The sequence below is a fragment of the Eucalyptus grandis genome, chromosome 3 (assembly GCF_016545825.1).
Source record: "Eucalyptus grandis isolate ANBG69807.140 chromosome 3, ASM1654582v1, whole genome shotgun sequence".
NCBI classification, from domain to species: domain Eukaryota; kingdom Viridiplantae; phylum Streptophyta; class Magnoliopsida; order Myrtales; family Myrtaceae; genus Eucalyptus; species Eucalyptus grandis.
The window spans coordinates 8,446,328-8,466,578 of NC_052614.1; the positions used below are offsets into that span (position 1 = coordinate 8,446,328).

The window sequence follows — 20,251 nt, forward strand, 5'->3', positions numbered from 1 at the left end:
TATATCTGAGGAAGGATGCATGATTACGACGAAGTCACACTATATACAACGCCATCTCTTCTTTTTTCCTTGGCTATACATGGCGAGACAGAAGAAATGACTATTGAGGTTGTCTCACATCGGTTGTGAAATACGCAGTGGTCGGTCTATAAATGTGAGGAAAAGTCTCACCCTTTGAATTAGGTTTTAGAATAAGAGAGACTCAAAATCATCGGTTGCCAACAAGTCTGAACCCAATGATCACACGGGAGAGTTAAAAGTTATTGCGCCCTCAACCCAAATCCAATGTGTGATTATTGAGACTCAAGACCGTCCAACAATGACAATCTTATTCAAGTTCCCTAATGGAAACTTTACATTAGAAAAGATTACTTTTAGGAAAACGAGTGGGGTTGATGTTGGACCTATCTGAGTTCAATAGTGAGAATGACAATATATATTTCAGACAGAAGTTTGCTCGGAGAAAACCCTAGATCATGGCCTGCAGCTCCTTTGCCGTCCCCAGAGGTTTCAAGCCCATGATGTATATGATATTGCAGGTAACAGACAACTAACAGGACATGAAGGTTTAGGATTTGTTCGCGACAGCTATTAAGATCTTGATTAGTAACAATAAAGCGATCACGGGTCCATGCTATCAACCGCAATCCTTTGCTTTTCATCACTTTTTGCAATCTTGATGCACTTTTTTCGCGATACTTTTCCAAAGTAAACCCCTTTTAGGAGGTCAAAAGGACGAGTTTGAATTGCACCAAAGAAAGAAGATGGAAGCAGTACGTTTGGGACTCCAGTTAGATAGCTTTCTCTCCACGAGCCTAAATTAGATATATTTCCGAGGGGACTTTACCATAGAATAACGGTATCGTATATTCAAATCAACCATAATATGTTTCCTAGAGGGACTTGGTATAGCGGTCGGCCCAAGCCCAAGTACCTAGCGGAAAAGTTCATTAGACACGGGCTCGGACAAATAGTACAACGTAATCTCCTTTTTAGCTCAAAAGAACCACAACAAAACAAGAACAAGATAAATTCAACATGTCACTTCAGCTAATTTCCACAAATTAGAAAGTATCACGTGCCACGGCACATAAGTTTCAAAACAAAGAAAGGCGAAAGGAGAAGTTCTTGTCAGAGAAGACAAACATTTTCGTTGGAGGACTCGAAAATATGATGACTTGCTCATGCTAAAATCCAATGTTAAAGGGTGATTTGACGGTAATGAACAGAACAGGTACTCCCCGTTCTTTTTCCTGTTAAGCCCTTCTTTTTTAAGTGGGGTCTATGTAAATTATTGGGAATTACTGTTTAAGATTCTTGATTAGGATCTCAGATTCAGAGTACTGGATAATTAGATTAGTGGGAGATGATAATTGGGTTACTTTAGATTTGGGGTTGCTTTTCTCGCAGCTTGTCGTGTAATATGGTGGGTCCTGAGTTCCTCCTTTAAGCATCTTTGGTTTTGTTCACAAAAGCCAAACAAAAAGAGCATATTTGTTAATCTATGAAGGATACTACAAATGCTATAATGTTTATATAATACTCACTTGATTGTTATGACTTTCATACCTTGCTCACTTAAGTATTATAATTTTTTTTCTAATATTTAAGTGTTCACTTGAGTACTATAATTTTCAATCGATTACTTGAGTATTACAACATTTTAAAAAATACTCAACCAAGTGTCAGAACTCTAATGAGGTATAGCACTTGTAGTGAACATTTCAAAAAAGTTGTGCTACTCAATGATCAATTGAAAATTTATATGGCACTCAAATGATCGACTTAAATGTTATGTGATACTTAAGTGATTGGAAAAAAAGTTATGACACTTAAGTAAGTGGAGTAGAAAACTTTTGACACTCGAATAATCGAAAAAAGAGTTATGATATTAACGTAAGTGTTGTATAAAAGTTATGGTACTTATTATGTCATTTTCTCATCAATCAAGTCTACACATGCTCACATATCTAAAAAGATTAATCTTTCTAAGATGATAATTAGTCTATGATAAGAATAATATTTCTTACAGTTAGGCGAGCGAAACCACCCTTTTCTCTTCCTTTTTGGCAATTTCGAGTCACCAGTTTTTCTCCTTTTTTGCCTTGCTGATTCTTGGACAGATCCAACATATGTACATCAAGGTGTACTTAGGCAATTATGTGTTCGCGTAACTTAAATAGCCAACAGTGTCGCGTGCTGTCGGCTTGTAGCAAGAACGATTTTACTCTTTTTTTTTTTTTTGGTCTAATTTCCTTGGCCGTGTAAAGGGTATTACATTGATTCCATGACATGCATATCGAGAGAGAACATATGGGGACCGCTCAAAACCCTTTTTAGCAGTGCTTTTTCCATAATTAAGCAGGCATAAGGATGAAACTCAAAAATTACAACAAACAACAAGTGGATAGCATGGCGAACAAGGGACGTGCAGTATTCGTACATCTTGCTCGCACGCGTAGAACAAACTGGAATGTCTTGCATCGAGTGTTAACAAAGTATGAATCGTTAGGATGTACAAGTTATCGCATGTCACTGCATCCAATCACTTGAATTATTCTGGATTGAGACCTCCGACAGACAAAAAAAGTTGGAAAAGCTTAGTCTTAACTGCAATTATATCTTGGATTGGGATTGATCCATTCGTTAGAGTCCTCCTTGCATCGCCTTTTTCATGTGCTTGTGTCCCACGGAAAACCAAGAACGAAATGGTAAGTGCACGACACAGTGCGTCGGCGTGCGGTCCATTCTCTCGACGCCTGATGCGTTGGATCGCGACAACCGATCGACACTTCTTTAAATCCCGCTAAAAGAATGGCCCCGACAGACTCAGAAAAGGGCAAAAAGTCGCACTGATGTCTCAAGCCCTATCCTCATCTTTCCTTTCTTCCTTCCTTGCTTATATCCCACCTGGTTAGTGAAGTAATCTTAGGGTTTCGGAACTACTCTGGCAGCTCTCTCCTAAAATTTGCACACCGTGTTCACCGCATCGTAACGAGTGAAATTAGGGTTTCGAAAGAATAGAAATTAAGGTTTTGGAATTTTGATCTCAGCATGAGTGAGAAAAATGATCGTCACATACGATAGTGATTTGTAAAGTAACATAATATCGCCCAAAATTATGTGGAGTCTGGACTAAAGATTCCCGCATGAACGTGATGACGAGGAGACAGTTCTCCATCACGAACCAACCATTTCCAGTCCACCAAAAGTCACTTTTTTCTTGGCCTATTCCTCTCTTCTCCTCTTAACTTTCCGATTCCGAAAGAACGTGCGATGATCTACGGCCATCTTGCTTTATCTCCTCTCTGTGTAGACCATCTCCTTGTGCTGAAAGGAGCTTCGGAACGTAATCATTTTCGTGCAAGTGGACTTCCAATCCCTACGGCGGCGGCGGGGGTTGCGGGGGGGAGGGAGAGAGAGAGAGCAACTTTCATGTTGGGAGAGAGAGCAACTTTCATGTAAAAAGGGACGATGATTGTGGATTCGAGCGTTTATCCTGCTTTAAATTGGAGAATGAAGAATGCTTTCGTGAAGTAATCTTAGGGTCACGGTTCTCACGAGCATGGTTTGATAAATGGTTGGACAATTAGGGTTAGCATAGAGCTTATATGTATTGATCTATTGAAGTTACACTATTGTTTTACCGAGATAAAGGCGTGAGGTTTTTCATTTCCATGTAGCTTTCATGATATATAGTTTCTTGAAGGATTTGCCAAACGGATGGTTTGAAGGTCAATGTCCATGTTAGAAAATTCAAAATGAATGAATTGCGTACGAGGTATTTTCAAGTCCGTAAAGGCTAATTTGCATGAGAAATGACATGGAAAGTGAAACCGAGTCTATCCGATAACAAGAGCGGGACCACATTTTGCACTAGACTTAAACTAAAACAAGCATGATGTACTGAGGACGGCGCTTGGTCGGAAACTTTAGTAATTGAGGTAATATTAAGCATCCCCACCATGAGAAATGCAGCACCATACTCGCTTGATTCACACTAAAGTTCCGTGTGACCTCGTCGAGCATATTGAAAGGATATCACGGAAAGCCCGTCTAGTTCGACAGTCTCGATTGCGAGAATTCTCTCCCGAGTGGAGTTGCTTTCGAAAATCTTGATAAGAATTTCGGTCTGTCGTGATGGGGAAAGATCGATTTTCAGTAGCCGTGCTGTTACATTGCAAATGCGTGCATATCTCAAATTCATTCATTAAGTGCAACGGGAAGTCTTTTCGCTAGCAGCGTTATTTAAGCTGTTGGACAACCGCATGTGCAAAACGGGGATGGGTCCTCTCCCCAAATCATATGAGACAGAGGTTTGAATGCCGAGTCCTTTGGTGAGGAGAAAATGAGAATGTCACTTCATTTCCAGTGAGCGGAAATTTCCTCCAACCACGACTTCTGATTGGTACAGGTTGCAAGTTAGGTACATTGCTCGCATGTGATAACCAATTATAGAATGTGGGTGATGCTCATATTTATAACCCAACAATCAGAAGGCTCTTACAATCGAAGATGGAAGAAATCATGAGTCTTGTTCGAAAAACAGAATTTAAAGACAAAACTCTTACCCCCTCGAAATGACTCCGGTTAAAGTATTACAGAAAGACCGTAAAAATACTTTAATTTCGAAATCCCCAATTTATCAGAATAGATCGGGTGCAAGTAATCTCTCCCCTTTATCAAGTCCTTTGACACAAAAAAGAATACTTGCATAACTAATCTTGATGACAACCTAGTAACTAAGTAGCACTTATACCAACATGTAATACGTGATACGGCACGCTGACACATCATTTTTTTTAAAATAGAGAATTTCAACACGTTGAGACACTTTGAATATTAAATATACATGATAAATTATCATTTTTAATTAATTTGATTCAAATTTAGAAATAAATAAATAATAATAAAATAGTCTAGAATGAATTTACACTAAAAACATTGATATATCATTTGTTAATATAATTCATTATTTCAATATGACAAATTCAATTCCATTCAAATAATTCATAAAACTTTGAAGGAAAAAAAAAATCCACATTCTAAACTTGCGTGTCAAAATAGAAGAGAGAAAAAAAACAAACTTGGGGATTAATTGTGTCGCAAGAAGTGAGGGAAGATAAGAGAAGACTAATTTTTTTTTTTTTTTTTTTTTTAAATCCGTATTTATTATTTTTACAAATTTACATTTTGATCATTTATTTATCAATTTTTTTTTAAAAATTGATCCGTGCATGCCGAGAATTCCGAACTCGCATATCTAAATTTCGGATTCGAATGTTAAAAAATGTCGGGAAAATTTATTAGATTTTGACATCTATTAATTGAGTGCCAGAGAGTATTTGAAGTGACATGAAGGCTCCTAGGGAGTACCAGTGCTTACTAGCCTAGTAGGGTTCAAATAATAAAAGAACACCAAGTTAAAAACCTACCACGTGAGACTTATTTTCTATCCAATGTAAGAACTAGTACATAAAGTTATTCCGTTCTAGGGCCAACAAGAGAAAATGACCAAAAACCAAAAAAGAGGTGGACCCAAAAGATGGGAATTCTCCTTCCTTCCTCCGTATGTACAAATGGTACCGCAAAGCTCCAATGACCCTTCCACGTCCAAGTTGGTTCCCCGATGGACAATGCCCTGGCCAGATCCGCACGTGCGGGCCCCACGTAGGAGTTGACATTTGGGCTCCACTCTCTTGTCATGGCTCATGAGAATAGACCCCTTAACCGACAATCAAAATGCTCTTTTTACTTGTGTGGTCTGCAAAATAAAATATCCAAAATAAAAAAACTTTTCGGGAGTTCATTGATACGTCCATATTCTTGATCCATCGACGTCGGACACTTTCTTTTACATGATCCATATCCACAACATTCATTTTATCTGAATTTAATCAAATTGTCTAGGCTCGATCGTTATAGTTTTTCTTTTTATTATTCAATAGGACATTCTCTTTAGAGTTCAAGAATACAAACACGTGATTTCTCAATGACACTTAATAATCACTATATTCGTTCTTTTTAATAGGACGCTCGTAACAAGATAAGCATCTTTATTCCCTCCCTTGCTATAAGTAGCACCCCTCTCCTTCTCATTAAGTGCCTCACACAACTTCCTCAACAACTTAATTAAACTTCATTCTCATTTTTTTTATTATTCGATGGGACATTCTCTTTATGGTTCAAGAATACCGACACGTGATTTCTCAATGACACTTAATGATCACCATATTCGCTCTTTTTTGAATAATGATGCTCTTAACAAGATAAGCATCTTTATTCCCTCCCTTGCTATAAGTAGCATCCCTCTCCTTCTCATTAAGTGCCTCACACAAGTTCCTCAACAACTTAATTGAACTCCATTCTCCTCCAAATTTCTCTCTCTCTCTCTCTTATGGGGACTACTGGAGGAGGGTGGATGGTGCTGTGGGTGGTGGCGTGCATGGTGCTGTATGGAGGGACCACCACGTCGTTGGCGGGCGGGGTCGTCGAAGGACAGGAACCATCGCGGCAAGTGCAAGAGCAATGTGGGTTCACGAGGTACCCAGCACTGTGCGTCCGGACCTTGGCGGGATCCGGTTCGGCCGACATTCTCTCTGCTCTTGTCAACAAGACCATCCTCGAGACCAATCTCCCTCCCTCCTACTTCGCCCAGATCACCTCCCTCTCCGAGACCCAGGGAGCTCAAGCTCAACATGCAAAAGCTGTCACAGGTAGGTGTGAACTCTTTTTTTTTTTTTTTTTTTTTTTCAGAAAAAGAAAAAGGTCATGATGTTAACCTACCTTTTCTTTTTCACTTCTTGGGGGAAAAAGATTGCTCCATTTCATGATAGAATTTCATCTCGGTTCGTTTTCGAGGGCTGTATTTATGTCGGTCGTCCTCAATGATGTTTCGATGATGATTGCAACAGGGGAGGGAAGGGTATTTCTACATAACGTGTGTGGAAATTATCTCGTTGTGATCTTAAGACAATCTGTTTTTTTCGTGGTTGAATTGCTCGTGGTGGGCGGCTGATATAAACACCGTGCGTGTGATTTGGGTAATCTGCGCTCCGGCCCAATTCCATGTCTTTATCATCGACGTGAATGACGCTTAACAACTTTCGTTCTCCTCTTGTTCGTCCAGATCACTGCGAAGACGCCATGACCCTCTCTCTCAGGAGGCTCGAGCAGTCGCGTGAAGCCCTCAGAGAGCCAGGGAAGAACAAGGCCGACGTCCAGACATGGCTCAGCGCCGCGATGACACTTCAAGATTCGTGCAAGGACTCGGCCCGGGGCGTCGGTCCTCTCAGTCTCTCGGGCGACGCCGGCGGCTCGCTTGTCCCAGAAGATGGACTACCTCGCTCAGCTCACCAGCAACGCTCTGGCCCTCGTCAATCGGATCACTCACAGACGAAAGCCGGGGAAGACCGATAAAGACAGGGACGCCAGCGAGACACGGGGTTTTCCGAACTGGGTGTATAAGAGAGATAGGAGGTTGCTTCAGAGCACGACGGAGAAGGCGAACGCGGTGGTCGCGAAGGACGGCACCGGGAATTACGAGACCGTCTCGGAGGCGATCCAGGCAGCTTCGGGCGGGCGGTTCGTGATCTACGTGAAGGCGGGGGTTTACAAGGAAAAGATCGTCGCCAACAAAGACGGGATCACGTTGATCGGAGACGGGAAGTATTCTACGATCATCACCGGTGATGATAGTGTGGCTGGGGGTTCTTCCTTGCGTGGCTCTGCTACATTCAGTTCTCTCTCTCTCTCTCTCTCTTTCTCACATACAGAATTATACGTACATACACAAGGTGCATGTCTTTCGCCGGAAGGGAATAATTAAAAAAACATTTTTCAAAAAATAATTATTTGTATCGTTTATAAAAATAATTAAAGAATGATTAAATAAAAAAATTTGTCATCTGAGAAAAAGTTTAGGTACAAATTGTTATCGATAATTTAAAGTGATATGAGTGAATATTTTCAGAAAATATTTTTCAAATTATTTATTTAACATCACAGCATAAGAAAAAGTTATTTTAACTAAGATATTTACACATGCTTTAGATGTTAGACGTCAATTTTTTCAAAAGAAATTTGACGTATTCGTACATAACACTAAAATTCCAAAGGCTAAAAGCAAAAGCAAAATATAAAAGTCAAAATTAATTCACTATTTTTCTACTTTACTTTCATTCCATAAATTTGACAATAAAAATTAATTAAAAAACAGGGAGAAATTATATAGAACTTTTAAGCATCAATAATTATATATTTTAAAAGGTTTTTAGTGTGCATAGTGTGAAATAAAGTTAAATCGTGAGAATTGTAAAATTTAAAAATAGTAAATACCTATGTTAAGAATCACTCCAAACAAAGAACGTCTAAAAGTCAACGTGCGAATTTATTAGAGTTATTATTCCCACGATCATGAACAAACGACTTGTTTATTTTACTTCTTGAATCTTTTGCATTATTATCAGAAGATTTCAGATCGAGTCAATGTTTTGGTCACGCTCAAAATTAACAATTTTCCACTTCATCGATCTTATAGCAATCACCGGCGATGGATTTATAGCCCGAGACATCGGGTTCCAAAACACAGCGGGGCCCCAAGGTCAACAAGCTGTCGCCCTAACCGTGGCCTCCGATCACGCGGCATTCTATAGGTGCAGCATCGCGGGCTACCAGGACACATTGTACGCGCTCGTACTCCGCCAGTTCTACCGTGAGTGCGACATCTATGGCACCATAGATTTTATCTTTGGGAACGCAGCTGCCGTCTTCCAGAACTGTGAGCTGGCGTTGCGAAAGTCTGAACTCAGCCTATACCGTGATCCTCGCCAACGGGCGCAGTGACCCGGGCCAGAACACTGGGTTCACAATCCAGGGCTGCCGCATCACCTCGGACGCCGGCTCGGGCAGCTCCTACCTAGGGAGGCCATGGAAGTACTATTCTAGGGCAGTGGTCATGCAATCCACCATTGATGGTGCAATTGCTGCTAGGGGCTGGATTGAGTGGCCAGGCTATGGAAGCTCAGTGCTCAAGACACTCTATTTTGCTGAGTATGCAAATCAGGGACCCGGTGCTGGGACCTCAGGGAGGGTTCAATGGCCTGGTTTCCATCTGATTGGGCCTGAAGAAGCTATGCAATTCACTGTTCAGAGCTTGATTTCTGGGAATTCATGGCTGCCTTCAACCGGTGTGGCCTTCACCTCTGGCCTCTAGGGAAGAAAAACTTCATGTGAAAATATTCCAATGCGATAGTTTCGGAGAATCCGATGTTGTAAAGCTATGTAGCACAAGTAATTAGTGTTAAAGGGTCTTCCTAACCCAGTGCAGCAATGGTATTTGTTAAGCTTTGTCGATTAAGAATAAATTAGGGTGTACTTTAAGAAGTTGTAATTGAGCCAAATGTAAAATGATTTCACATGCCGCAATAAAATCATTTGAAAGTGCCTGAGAGAATTCAATGTAGCACTAATGGCGTTCACTATTTAACACGAATGTTTTGTTTTCTTTGTAATCGTTGGGCGTTGTCCTTAAGCTTATAAGATTTAGAGTGTCACCAGAAAAAAAAAAAAAAAAAGGTTAGAGAGACAGTCTTTGTGTTTGATAGGGCTGATTTGCTATATTCTAACGAAACCACCAAATTGCAACCTCTTCTATTTCTTCCTGAATTTAAGTATCTCTTTACAACCTTATTCTTTGGTGATGAGCTCATGTCAAAACACTATAATCGTGTTGCTTTTCTTTTGTTAGAGTAATGAACACCCTAAACTTGCCCTCTTTCTTTTGGAATTTTGCCTATTCTTTCTATTTTTGCTGAACGATGTTGACAATAGAATTACTTAAATTATTTTCTAAAGAGCGTGGAGTCTTTGTCCATTGTATTTCGTCCACGCCCGACACCCACCTTTTGTCCCTACCATAAGATTTCAAGTAATAGCTTGAGCATAGGGACTTCACACATACAACAATCTAGACTCTATATAAGGAAATTTATTGTCTCAATTGGTAGTTTGTCACTTCAAAAACAATGTCGTGCAAGCAGGTATCATTTCAATTATGCCTGGAAATTGAAAAATGGCAAGTGAACTATATCCTCGCAAAATGACAAATATACAAGTCGATTTGGAATGATTTGATACTACATTGGATCATGATACTAGAATATAAAATAGCCACAAACATCGCTGACCGTATATTATGTACATAACATACAAATATATTTGTCGTGATAAGCAAGTTTCAACGTGGAATAGATGGAAAAACATCGATAATTATATAAATCGTGACTTGATGTTGTGCATTGAATACTTTAGGTTTTATTTTGGTCAATTGGAGACTTAAGGTTTTAAGAAAGCCCCAATCAGATTTAGTAGTCCCGTCATACACCATTTATTAAACTCAAAATGGCAAAAGTAAAATTTCACCCTTCATTAATGTCACAAACTCAAAAAAAAAAAAAAAATCACTTTTATCTATACAAATATAGATTATAAATTACATTATTTGCTTATTGGCATAATATTTGCTTAGGTGGCATCTCTAGGTGACGGCTAACAAAAGCATCAAATATTTCTTTTATAGTAAGAGGTCAATTCGAACAATCTACAATCTTAAGTGGCAAACTTAAAATTGACACTTTGAAAAAACAATACTATAATAAATTTATATGGATATGAAAGGTCCGAGGCAAATCTCTTCTAAGTACCGAAGTAATATAAGAAATTATATAATACAAAACCACAAGTGAAATCTCTTGGAGCTTCCTAACTTCTGATTTTTGTGCAAAAAGCTATGCCGGGACAAAATAATAACACTCCAAAGATAAGGTGTCGGTGGATCAAAGGTCTAATCCTCTAGCAAACAGCAGTGAGTCATAGCCAGAAACAAAAAGCAAATACAATAATTAGATCGAATAACCAAAAAAAAAAATGAAAATGTTGTCTTTAAAGGAAACCAACTACTCCGTCAAATCTCTTACATCGATGTCAGAGTCAGCACCATAATCATGCACTATACGATATAGAAGACGAAGCAGAGACACCCAAGATTAATAATTTAGCCATTACTATAGTGTTGGAAAGATCAGGAAGGACCATTAAAGGAGATTGGAACATTGATTGTAAAATTAGAAAACCATATGGATAGCTTGAATAAGCAACGGTGTGATTTGATTGCGTCCGGATGGCAATCAATCCATCGCGCTCTCTTTGGGTCGTCTACTCTATTTGTGGCCACACAAGCCGGATCGAAACCCTAGCTCAGCCCCAGATTGATTTATTCGCTCTTTCGTGTTTGGTCATGAAAATAGAAGTGGGTGGCATTGATTGCATGTGTGATGGATCGTGTTTAGTGCTTGAAAAAATAGAGAGATATGGGGTCGCAGCAATTATAGTTTGGTATCGCATTATCTCATTTGGAAAATACAGAAAGGTTGACCGAGAAGTTGAGTTTTATTTAGATCCTTACCAATAATTATATAATTTTATATCATACTTTACGTGAAGATAAGCAAATATGGTATACTGTCGAACCCTTTTTAAAAATAAATACACATCTCTCTCAAAAACATAATTCAACACTCACGAGAGGAATTTGTATTTTTAAAGATATTAGAGATGTTACGACTTATTATAAAAATTAGTTTACATAATGATGTGTTGGTTTAATGTTTGAGTACAATCCATTTATCCAAATATCCATTTACGATTTGTCATATCCTTTTAATTGATGAGTTTTCAAACTGTACTTTTTCATTATATGAATCAATAAACCGTCCACTGTAGCTAATCACAAAATCAAAATTCTGCAAAAACGTGAAGCTAACTTGATCAGTTCAACCATTGAAGCTAATCGACCCTTGGGAGTAAATCAAATGGTGCAAGTATTTGCCTTCTTTGCTCACAATCTAAGCATAAATAACAACATTTTTACATTTTTGGGAGCCACCTCTAGAAGCCGTCATTTGCATGGTTAGATAATTAATCGATTGGGGAAATTACCTAAAAAGACCTTAAATCTATTATACGGATGTCAAATTAGTTTCAAAATTTTCAATTAAGCTAATTTAGCCTTAAACATTTTAAAGATTTGTCAATGTAATCTTCTAGCTAATTATTGACGTATATGTTCGATGTCCTACATGGCAAAGTTTCCATTGACATGAACAATTTTTACATTTTTTTTAAAGAACAAATTCTTAATTTTTTATGAGTTATTTTCTTTTTTTTTTCTTTTCCTTTCATTTTTTCCTTTTATTTTATTTTTTCCTTATTTCCTTCTGCCAATCCACAACTTGAAGGTTACCGACCACAGGTGAGGACCCAATGCCCTTGCTAGATTTGGGTGATAGTCAGCAAACCCTCATAGTGGTTGGTGAAGGCTTTGGGCAAGGGTTGTGATGCCCTCACCGGTCACGGTAAAGAAGTAGGAAGAAAAGAAAAAAGTTACAAAATTACAAAAATATTCAGTTTAAATTGACCGTTTAGAGATTAAGTTGGTCCGATTGAAATTCGTATAATAAATTTATGATTTTATGATAATTATCCCTTAATGGGTTCCATTCCTTCCCTTGGGGTTAGTTAGGATGCTCGCTTAGACATTAAATGATTGAATTGCCATATAACCATACTCTGTTTTCCTCGCGTCCTAATTTGTGCGTCCTAATTTGTGCAATAAATTGGACCACCCAACTGCGTAATTGCGGGGATTATGTCACTGTCAATCTGCAAGTTAATAAAAGTCGAGGTCAACATGGTCCTAGAAGTGCTGATCATGATGGAGCGCAACGGAGGTCCTAAGGTACCACTTTCTGCCCATGCAACCGTACGGCAGTCCTTGACTTGACCTAAATAATGTAACATCTTTTATTACTCAAAATTATAATATACAACCCCTTTTTTTTTTTTTTTGGTATAAGGTTTCAGCTGGTGCAGCTATTTTGAGAGTTTTGTTGAGAACTTAAATACTGAACCATGCCGCTTATCTGATTTGTGATAGAAGAGTAGCAAAAATGGCCCATAAATTTTGGTTTGATTTGCAATATTATCTATAAACTTTTAATCTATATAATTTTGTCTCTAAATTATCAGTAAATGTTCAATGCGGTATATAAAAGTTCAGGATTTGCATTGAATATCGGACCAAGGTTTGGAAATTATATCAAATAAATTAAAAATTTAAGGACGATATTGTATATTGGATCAAAGTTAATAAGCCATTTGCGAACTCAAGGGAGATCATGAATCACGTTGTGAACATCAATAGGGACAGCCCGTCCCTACGCCCTGTCAAACGAGTGCAAGTGGAAGAAAAGAGCGACGAGCCAAAGCACTACAACATGACTCGCCTCACATCACACTTTCAAAGCAAACCACACCGTTCGAGACCTCCCCTGAACGCGACTCGTGGACGACGGCATCCGATCAACTTGGCATCCCCCTCGCCTTTTTCGGGGACCAATCAAATTCAATTCGGATTTTGGAAGCTTATATTGATAATGGCGGTGATAATTGGTGATTTAGACTGTAGGAATCTTGACTTTTATGAGCCCTTTGATTGGGGTTATGGAGAAAGATGAGAGAGAGCTTGTCACTTGGAGGTGATGGGTTAGACTCGAGCTTTAAGGGAGACAAGTTCGATTAATCATCTGGAAGTTAAGCGCCTTATTCTAATCAGGTTCACTAAAAAGGTTGTGAATACTAGTTCTTGTGTCCCACTTTTGTAAAGTGATTTTGTTCGGCTTTTGATGGTTCGAGGGTATCTCCTGGCCGATAACTGTTTGATGAGATTTTTAGTACTTACTCAATTAGGACTTTGAATTGTTTGAATAGAGTTTGTTGATTTGGGTTGTCAATTCAGTGCAAGGAAGACAAAGACTTCGGGATGAGTGTTTGTTCTCGACTTTATTCCGAAGGGCGTAACATGGAAAGGTGACAAGAAGAAAATGTCAAGTAAATCGATTGATGAAATGGACATGGAAAACTTGGATCTCCTTGGCTCTTCTCAAGTAGTGATGATTCTAAGTTGAAGAATGATCCTTTCCCCATTGCTAGGGGCAATTAGTTTTTGGAGGGCCAATTCCTATTTTGGAATCGGGAACCCAAGTAGAAGGGTTGGCTTTCAATTTGTAGAGCTGGAATCAACTCACTTGGTCCTGCAATTGAATCGACTGGTCAGTTCTTGCTAGTTCTCATATGGGCCTAATAACCGATGTGATTTTTTTTTTTTATATTCCCTCCAAGTCTACAAGTGCGCGTATGAAAATTGTTGTTTTTGTTCTCTTCTCCAGCCTTTTGGCAACCAAACAAGAGATCCGAAAACACATACGTGAAATAAATAAGAAAATTGGAGAAAGTGCTTTTGACCAGAGTCGGTCTTCATCCTTTTAAAAGAGTCATCCAACCCAGCAACCACTTTCTCAAATGGTTGTATACTAGCATGTCTAGAAGATAAACAAGCCAGAAGAATTAGCAAATTACAATAAAGTTACTTACAGGAGAGGGAGTGACATAGCGTGAAACTAGTGAGAGGCTTGAGCAAGAAGGCGACGCCATAGGGAGGGGACTAGTGAGGGAGTCCACAAGATGATAGAGGCAAACCAAGAGCCCTTTTGATTGGGGTTATGGAGAGAAAGTTGAGAGCTTATGATTGGGAGGGGATGGGTTAGACTCTCGAGTTCTAAGGGAGACAAGTTCAATAATCATGTGGAAGTTAAGTGCCTTGTCCTAATCGGGTTTGTAAAAACGGTTGTTATTGCTAGTTCTCGTGTCCCACTTTTGTAAAGTGACTTTATCCGGCTTCCGATGGTGCGGGGACTTAGCCGTGGGGAATCTGAGGGCGACTTGACGGGGGGCATCTCCTTGCAAATAAGTGATTGATGAGATTTCTAGTACTTATTCAATTAGGACTTTGAATTGTTCAATTGGAGTTTGTTGATTTGAATTGTCGATACAGTACAAGGAAGAAGAAGACTTCGGGTTTGTTTGTTCTCGACTTTGTCTCAAAGGCATGTAGAATGGGAAGGTGACAAGAAGAAAATGTCAAGCGAAATCGATTGATGAAATGGACATTGAAAACTTGGATCTCCTTGGCTCTTCCCGAGTAGTGATGATTCCAAGTTCAAGTATTGATCCTTTCCCTATTGTTAAGGGTGATCAGTTTCTCAATGGGCCAATTTCTATTTTCGAATCAAAAACCAAACTAGAAAGGTTGGTTTTCAATTTGTGGAATCGGAAATCAGCTCATATGGTCTTGGAATTGAACCAACTGGCCAATTCTTATCTAGTTCCAATATGGGCCTAAGAGTTCGTGTGATTTTTTTTTTTCCCTATTCCCTCCAAGTCTACAAGTGCCCCTACAAACGTTGTTTTTGTTCTCTTCTCCAGTCTTTTGGTAATGGAACAAGAGATTGAAAACAAAGACGTGAAATAAATAAGAAAATTGGAGAAAGTGCTTTGATCAGAGTCAGTCTTCATCCTTTCAAAAGAGACATCCAACCTAGCAACCACTTCTTAAATGGTTGTACATTGGCATGCTTGGGAGATAAACAACCAGCCACAAGAATTAGCAAATTAGAACAAAGTTACTTATAGGAGAGGGAGCGACAGAGGGTGAAACTGGTGAGAGGCTAGAGTGAGAAAGCGACGCCATAGGGGAGGACTAGTGAGAGAGTCCATAAGATGATAGAGGCAAACTTAAGAGGTAAGGGCAACTTTCATAAGGCGAAACTCGAGATGGGGTCACGCAAGAGGGAGGCGAGGAGGAGGCGCTGTTTAAGAGGGACGAAGTAGCATTGAGCTGCTAGTGAGAGAGACTGAGGAGGGAGGCATGAGGGGTTTGTAATAATAAGAATTTTTTAAAAAAAAAAAAAAAAAAAAAAAAAAAAAAAAAAAAAATTATTAGTTTAGTCAACATCTGGAATCAGGGATTGAATCGATTATAATCATTTCCAAATTTTAAAAATCGGGAATCAAACCGATTCTCATAGGAATTGTCCAAAATCGATAGATTCCTATTTACACCATATTATTTTTTATGCTATCTACTATTGTTACTTTGTCTTCTATTTTTATGGTTCATTCTATAAAAATATTAATAAAAAAAAAACATGTTTTTTTCGGCCAATTACCTCAGTTCGGACCGACTCCTATGGGACAAACCAAAACCGCGGTTTTCCGAGTTGGACAGGGACCGATGGATATCTCTAACATAAGCTCATTCTTCAGACCAATCACATATGGTTTGCTCGGCCCAGAATCATCTTCCTATCCGACCCAATTGCATGCTGATTGGGCCCAACCCAGGCTAAGTCGGCCCAACACAGGCCCACAAAAAAGCCTGGCCTCTCAAGTCGTACACGAGACGCCACGCACCGAAAACTTTCGCGCCAGCAATTCATTTGACATCTCAAACCCCAAAAAACATAAGAAAACGATTTCCTTTTCCCTCCACCATCAATCGCAGCATCATCATTATCATCATCATCATCTTCCTCTCTCTCTCTCTCTCTCGCTGCTGCTGCTGCTCCTCTTCGTCTTCACTTGAGGAGGCGACGACCCTCGGTCTTGACCTCGTCCGAGTCGAGTGCGGCGGGTCGGGGTCGGTGGTGGGAGCGCGGCGGCGGTCATGGAGCAGCAGAGGAACCCCAAGGTGGCGGAGGCGGCCGGCGAGCAAATCGAAGAAATCCAGCACGGCCCGTTCCCCGTCGAGCAGCTTCAGGTAGAAAACCGAAATCTCGAATTGGGTATTTCGAAAAAACTCAGAAATTCTAGAGGGGGATCGTTGTTCAGGGAGAGATCGAGGTCGTTGCCCCCAAATGTTCTCTCTTTCGAATGTGCGAGCGAAAGGGTTCTGTTTTGGGAGCTCGAAAGTTCTGTTTTGCCATGGTATTTTTCTTAGAAGTCGCTGATGAAGGGAAAATGAGTCCTTTTCCAAGATGGGTTGGTGTCTTTTTTGGCGTTGAAGCTCGTATAATGTTTCTTTTGAGTGAATGTGGAACTTGGATCTTGGTACTGGGCTCATGGTTTAACCGGTTGATGACTAAGCCCTAGTAACATCAATTAGTGTTTTTGTGTGTATTTCCTGTGCTGGTTCATCGTGTAATCAGTCAGAAAATAGCTGAACTTGTATGGGGAGCATCTTTAATTCGTTTAATTGCAAGTTAATCCGTCAGAAAATAGCTGAACCGTGAGGTAGTTATATCGGCAATCGTTGTTTTTCACTTGGTTGTGTCTCCTTTTGGTTTAACCGGGCTCTTAATTTCTATTGTAAAAAGAAATTAGCATGTGTGGAATCTGCCGATTTCGTGAAGGTTTGACAAATGACAATCCATCTCAACAATTTTCTCTTGAATTGTATCCCAAGAAGTGCAATGAAGTCTAGCTCTGTATGTTCAACACCTTATGCTTCTGTTCTAGGCGTCAGGCATCGCTTCGATCGATGTAAAGAAGTTGAAAGATGCTGGGCTCTGTACAGTTGAATCTGTTGTTTACTCTCCCCGAAAGGAACTGCTTCAAATTAAAGGAATTAGTGAAGCCAAAGTTGACAAAATCATTGAAGCAGGCATGTTGTTGCTTTCTTTCTTGCTTGTTGCCTTCTCCATTGTATACACAGATTTACAGTTATTTGCTGATGAACCTGATGCAACGTGACGGTTTGGTTGCTTTGGTCTCGGGCAGCTTCTAAACTGGTGCCTCTGGGTTTCACAAGCGCAAGCCAGCTACATGCACAGAGGCTTGAGATCATCCAGATCACATCTGGATCAAGAGAGCTGGACAAGATCTTGGAAGGTGATCCTTTTACTTTCTATTCAGTCATGTAGATGATCAAAGCAATAATTTAAATGAAGCTATTAGCTGATTACGTTTGAGCTAAATTGAGGATGATGCCTTGTGATGCTTCTGTAGGAGGCATTGAGACAGGATCCATAACTGAGATATATGGCGAGTTCCGATCTGGAAAAACTCAGCTCTGTCACACACTGTGCGTCACTTGCCAAGTACGTTACTTCCGATTTTTCATCCATTGCATGCCTTCTTCATCCTAGAAGAAGCTCCATTTGACAGATAATACTGCATGTGTCGGTACATGTATTTTTCTTTCTTTTCTTAGGGCTAGATTTTTCTATATAATTGCCGAAGGTAATCTAGAATCTAGCTTTGATTGATCCTATTTCTACAGATATTGTAGATGTTGCTAATCGAATTGCTTTCAATAACTATTCTTGCCTACGACCCATCATATGTTATGCGGCTTTGTCAATATCACACTTCTAAAAGCCCTTGTGTCTCAGCTTCCATTAGATCAAGGAGGCGGTGAGGGAAAGGCAATGTATATTGATGCTGAAGGTGCATTCAGGCCACAGAGGCTATTACAGATAGCAGAGAGGTATGAAGACAATCTATCTGGGCATAAGATTATCATCCAGGCCTCTATAAGTATCTAGTGACAATCATTTCCCATTTTTTTCTGTTGTATCTAATTTTTTGAACCACAGGTATGGACTTAATGGAGCTGATGTATTGGAGAATGTTGCCTACGCTAGAGCTTATAATACTGATCATCAGTCGAGGCTTTTGCTTGAAGCAGCTTCAATGATGGTAGAAACAAGGTAGTATCTAATGTCGTTGCCAGCATTCTGACAGTTTTTTTTGGTTAAAAACCTTTCCATTTTTGTTAGACTTCTGAAGATTCTTGAGTGCTAACTAATCTTTCTTTCTGACTTGTAATTCAACAACCATACCACAGCTACTGATGTTATTAGGACAATGCATGATGGAACTTTTCAGTAAAGAGAAAAAAAAAATGCCAGTTGACCCTCCTTTGGATCTGATGCTTCATTGGGCTTTTAGTTGACCAATGTCTTCACTCAAAATGGTAGGGGAATCAATAATGAAAAATATTGATTGCAGGAACTGCTTAACAGTTGTTGTGACTTCTCGTTTTTGATTAAATACAAGGAAGAAAGGAGTTCCTCTTTTGATTTAATACAGAAGTCTAGGTCAGAGAAGCAGCCAGCTGAGTGATACTTTAAAGAGTCAATTTCACTACCACATGATACCAGAGGCTGGATAGTGCCAGTCTAGGGAATGCGTTCTATGACCTCACTGGGGCATAGATCTTTCAAAGTTTGAAGTTTTATAATTTTGTTCCTTGTTTGATGTGCTTATTTTATTTAATGCTGAATGTCAAAGTTTCAGAGTTGATCTAATCATATATACGATGTTCTATTCTCCAGATTCGCCCTTATGATTGTGGACAGCGCTACGGCTCTGTATAGAACTGATTTCTCTGGGAGAGGGGAACTGTCCGCTAGGCAGATGCATCTCGCTAAGTTCCTCAGAAGCCTTCAGAAAATGGCTGATGAGGTCATGTGCTATTTCCGTATTTTATAAGATCCATGCTAACATGACTGCATAGTCTTCATTTCCCCAGTGACACGCATTTAGGCAACGAGGATTGTCCATCATGAAAACCTTTCATCCTTTGATGCTTGTAGTCAATGTACAGTCTTTACAGGCCTCTGATAGATCCTATGACTGCAGTTTGGCGTGGCTGTCGTGATCACGAACCAAGTAGTTGCGCAAGTGGATGGTTCTGCCCTCTTCGCTGGCCCTCAAATCAAGCCTATAGGTGGCAACATCATGGCGCATGCTTCCACAACAAGGTCTTCATTCAGTATATCCTCCTTTTGCTTACACGTCCTTCAGAATTTGAAATCAGTAATCCATTATTCTGTCCTCGCACCTCAAATGTAATCGGTTAACCTGTCATTTTCTCAGGCTTGCTCTTCGTAAAGGAAGAGGAGAGGAGCGCATTTGTAAAGTGATCAGCTCCCCTTGTTTGCCGGAGGCCGAAGCTCGGTTCCAAATATCCACAGAAGGTGTCACTGACGTCAAGGACTGATTGGTCCTGCATCGTCCTCCCGAAAGCTTGTCTGGGTCGAATCCATTCATCGGCAGCTCTTTTTGCATCATTGGATCGGGAAGCAATCGGAGCACTGGCTTGTAGTTCGGTGTAAACAGATTTTGAGGGGCTCTGATGACGGTGAAGCCTTTTGGGCATTATTCAAACTGTCAATGGCCTCTGTAAGCATCTATGGAGAGTGACTCGGGATCTCATCCCATTTGTGTAAACTTGCACTTTGAGTTTGAATGCCATTGCATTGCCTTTCTTGGGTCATTGATGGCTAGTGAGTAAAAGGATCTCATTACATTCCGAGTGACCAACCAATTGCCAGTCATCTTATTGTTACTA

General features: G+C 39.7%; 2 protein-coding genes across 2 annotated transcripts; both read left to right on the top strand.

The window, feature by feature from the left end:
• Nucleotides 1-6,161: 6,161 nt before the first annotated feature.
• Nucleotides 6,162-9,463, top strand: LOC104436378 (pectinesterase). Its single transcript, XM_010049128.3, is given in 5 exon segments — nucleotides 6,162-6,716; nucleotides 7,130-7,305; nucleotides 7,307-7,739; nucleotides 8,540-8,804; nucleotides 8,806-9,463. Coding segments are annotated over 5 exon segments (1,602 nt in total). The 5' UTR covers nucleotides 6,162-6,397; the 3' UTR covers nucleotides 9,215-9,463.
• A 6,975-nt stretch (nucleotides 9,464-16,438) lies between these two features.
• Nucleotides 16,439-20,219, top strand: LOC104436379 (DNA repair protein RAD51 homolog). Its single transcript, XM_010049129.3, has 9 exons — nucleotides 16,439-16,714; nucleotides 17,413-17,557; nucleotides 17,674-17,784; nucleotides 17,902-17,993; nucleotides 18,288-18,382; nucleotides 18,492-18,605; nucleotides 19,233-19,362; nucleotides 19,540-19,661; nucleotides 19,777-20,219. The coding sequence occupies exons 1-9, from the start codon at nucleotides 16,622-16,624 to the stop codon at nucleotides 19,898-19,900; spliced, it is 1,026 nt and encodes a 341-aa protein (XP_010047431.1). The 5' UTR covers nucleotides 16,439-16,621; the 3' UTR covers nucleotides 19,901-20,219.
• The last annotated feature ends 32 nt before the right edge of the window (nucleotides 20,220-20,251 follow it).

Bases quoted from the DNA above. Each gene is read 5' to 3' on its own strand.
- LOC104436379 (XM_010049129.3), top strand. From the start codon at position 16,622: ATGGAGCAGCAGAGGAACCCCAAGGTGGCGGAGGCGGCCGGCGAGCAA. The intron at 16,715-17,412 runs GTAGAAAACCGA...CTTCTGTTCTAG, and splicing joins TCCCCGTCGAGCAGCTTCAG to GCGTCAGGCATCGCTTCGAT. The intron at 19,363-19,539 runs GTCATGTGCTAT...CTATGACTGCAG, and splicing joins TTCAGAAAATGGCTGATGAG to TTTGGCGTGGCTGTCGTGAT.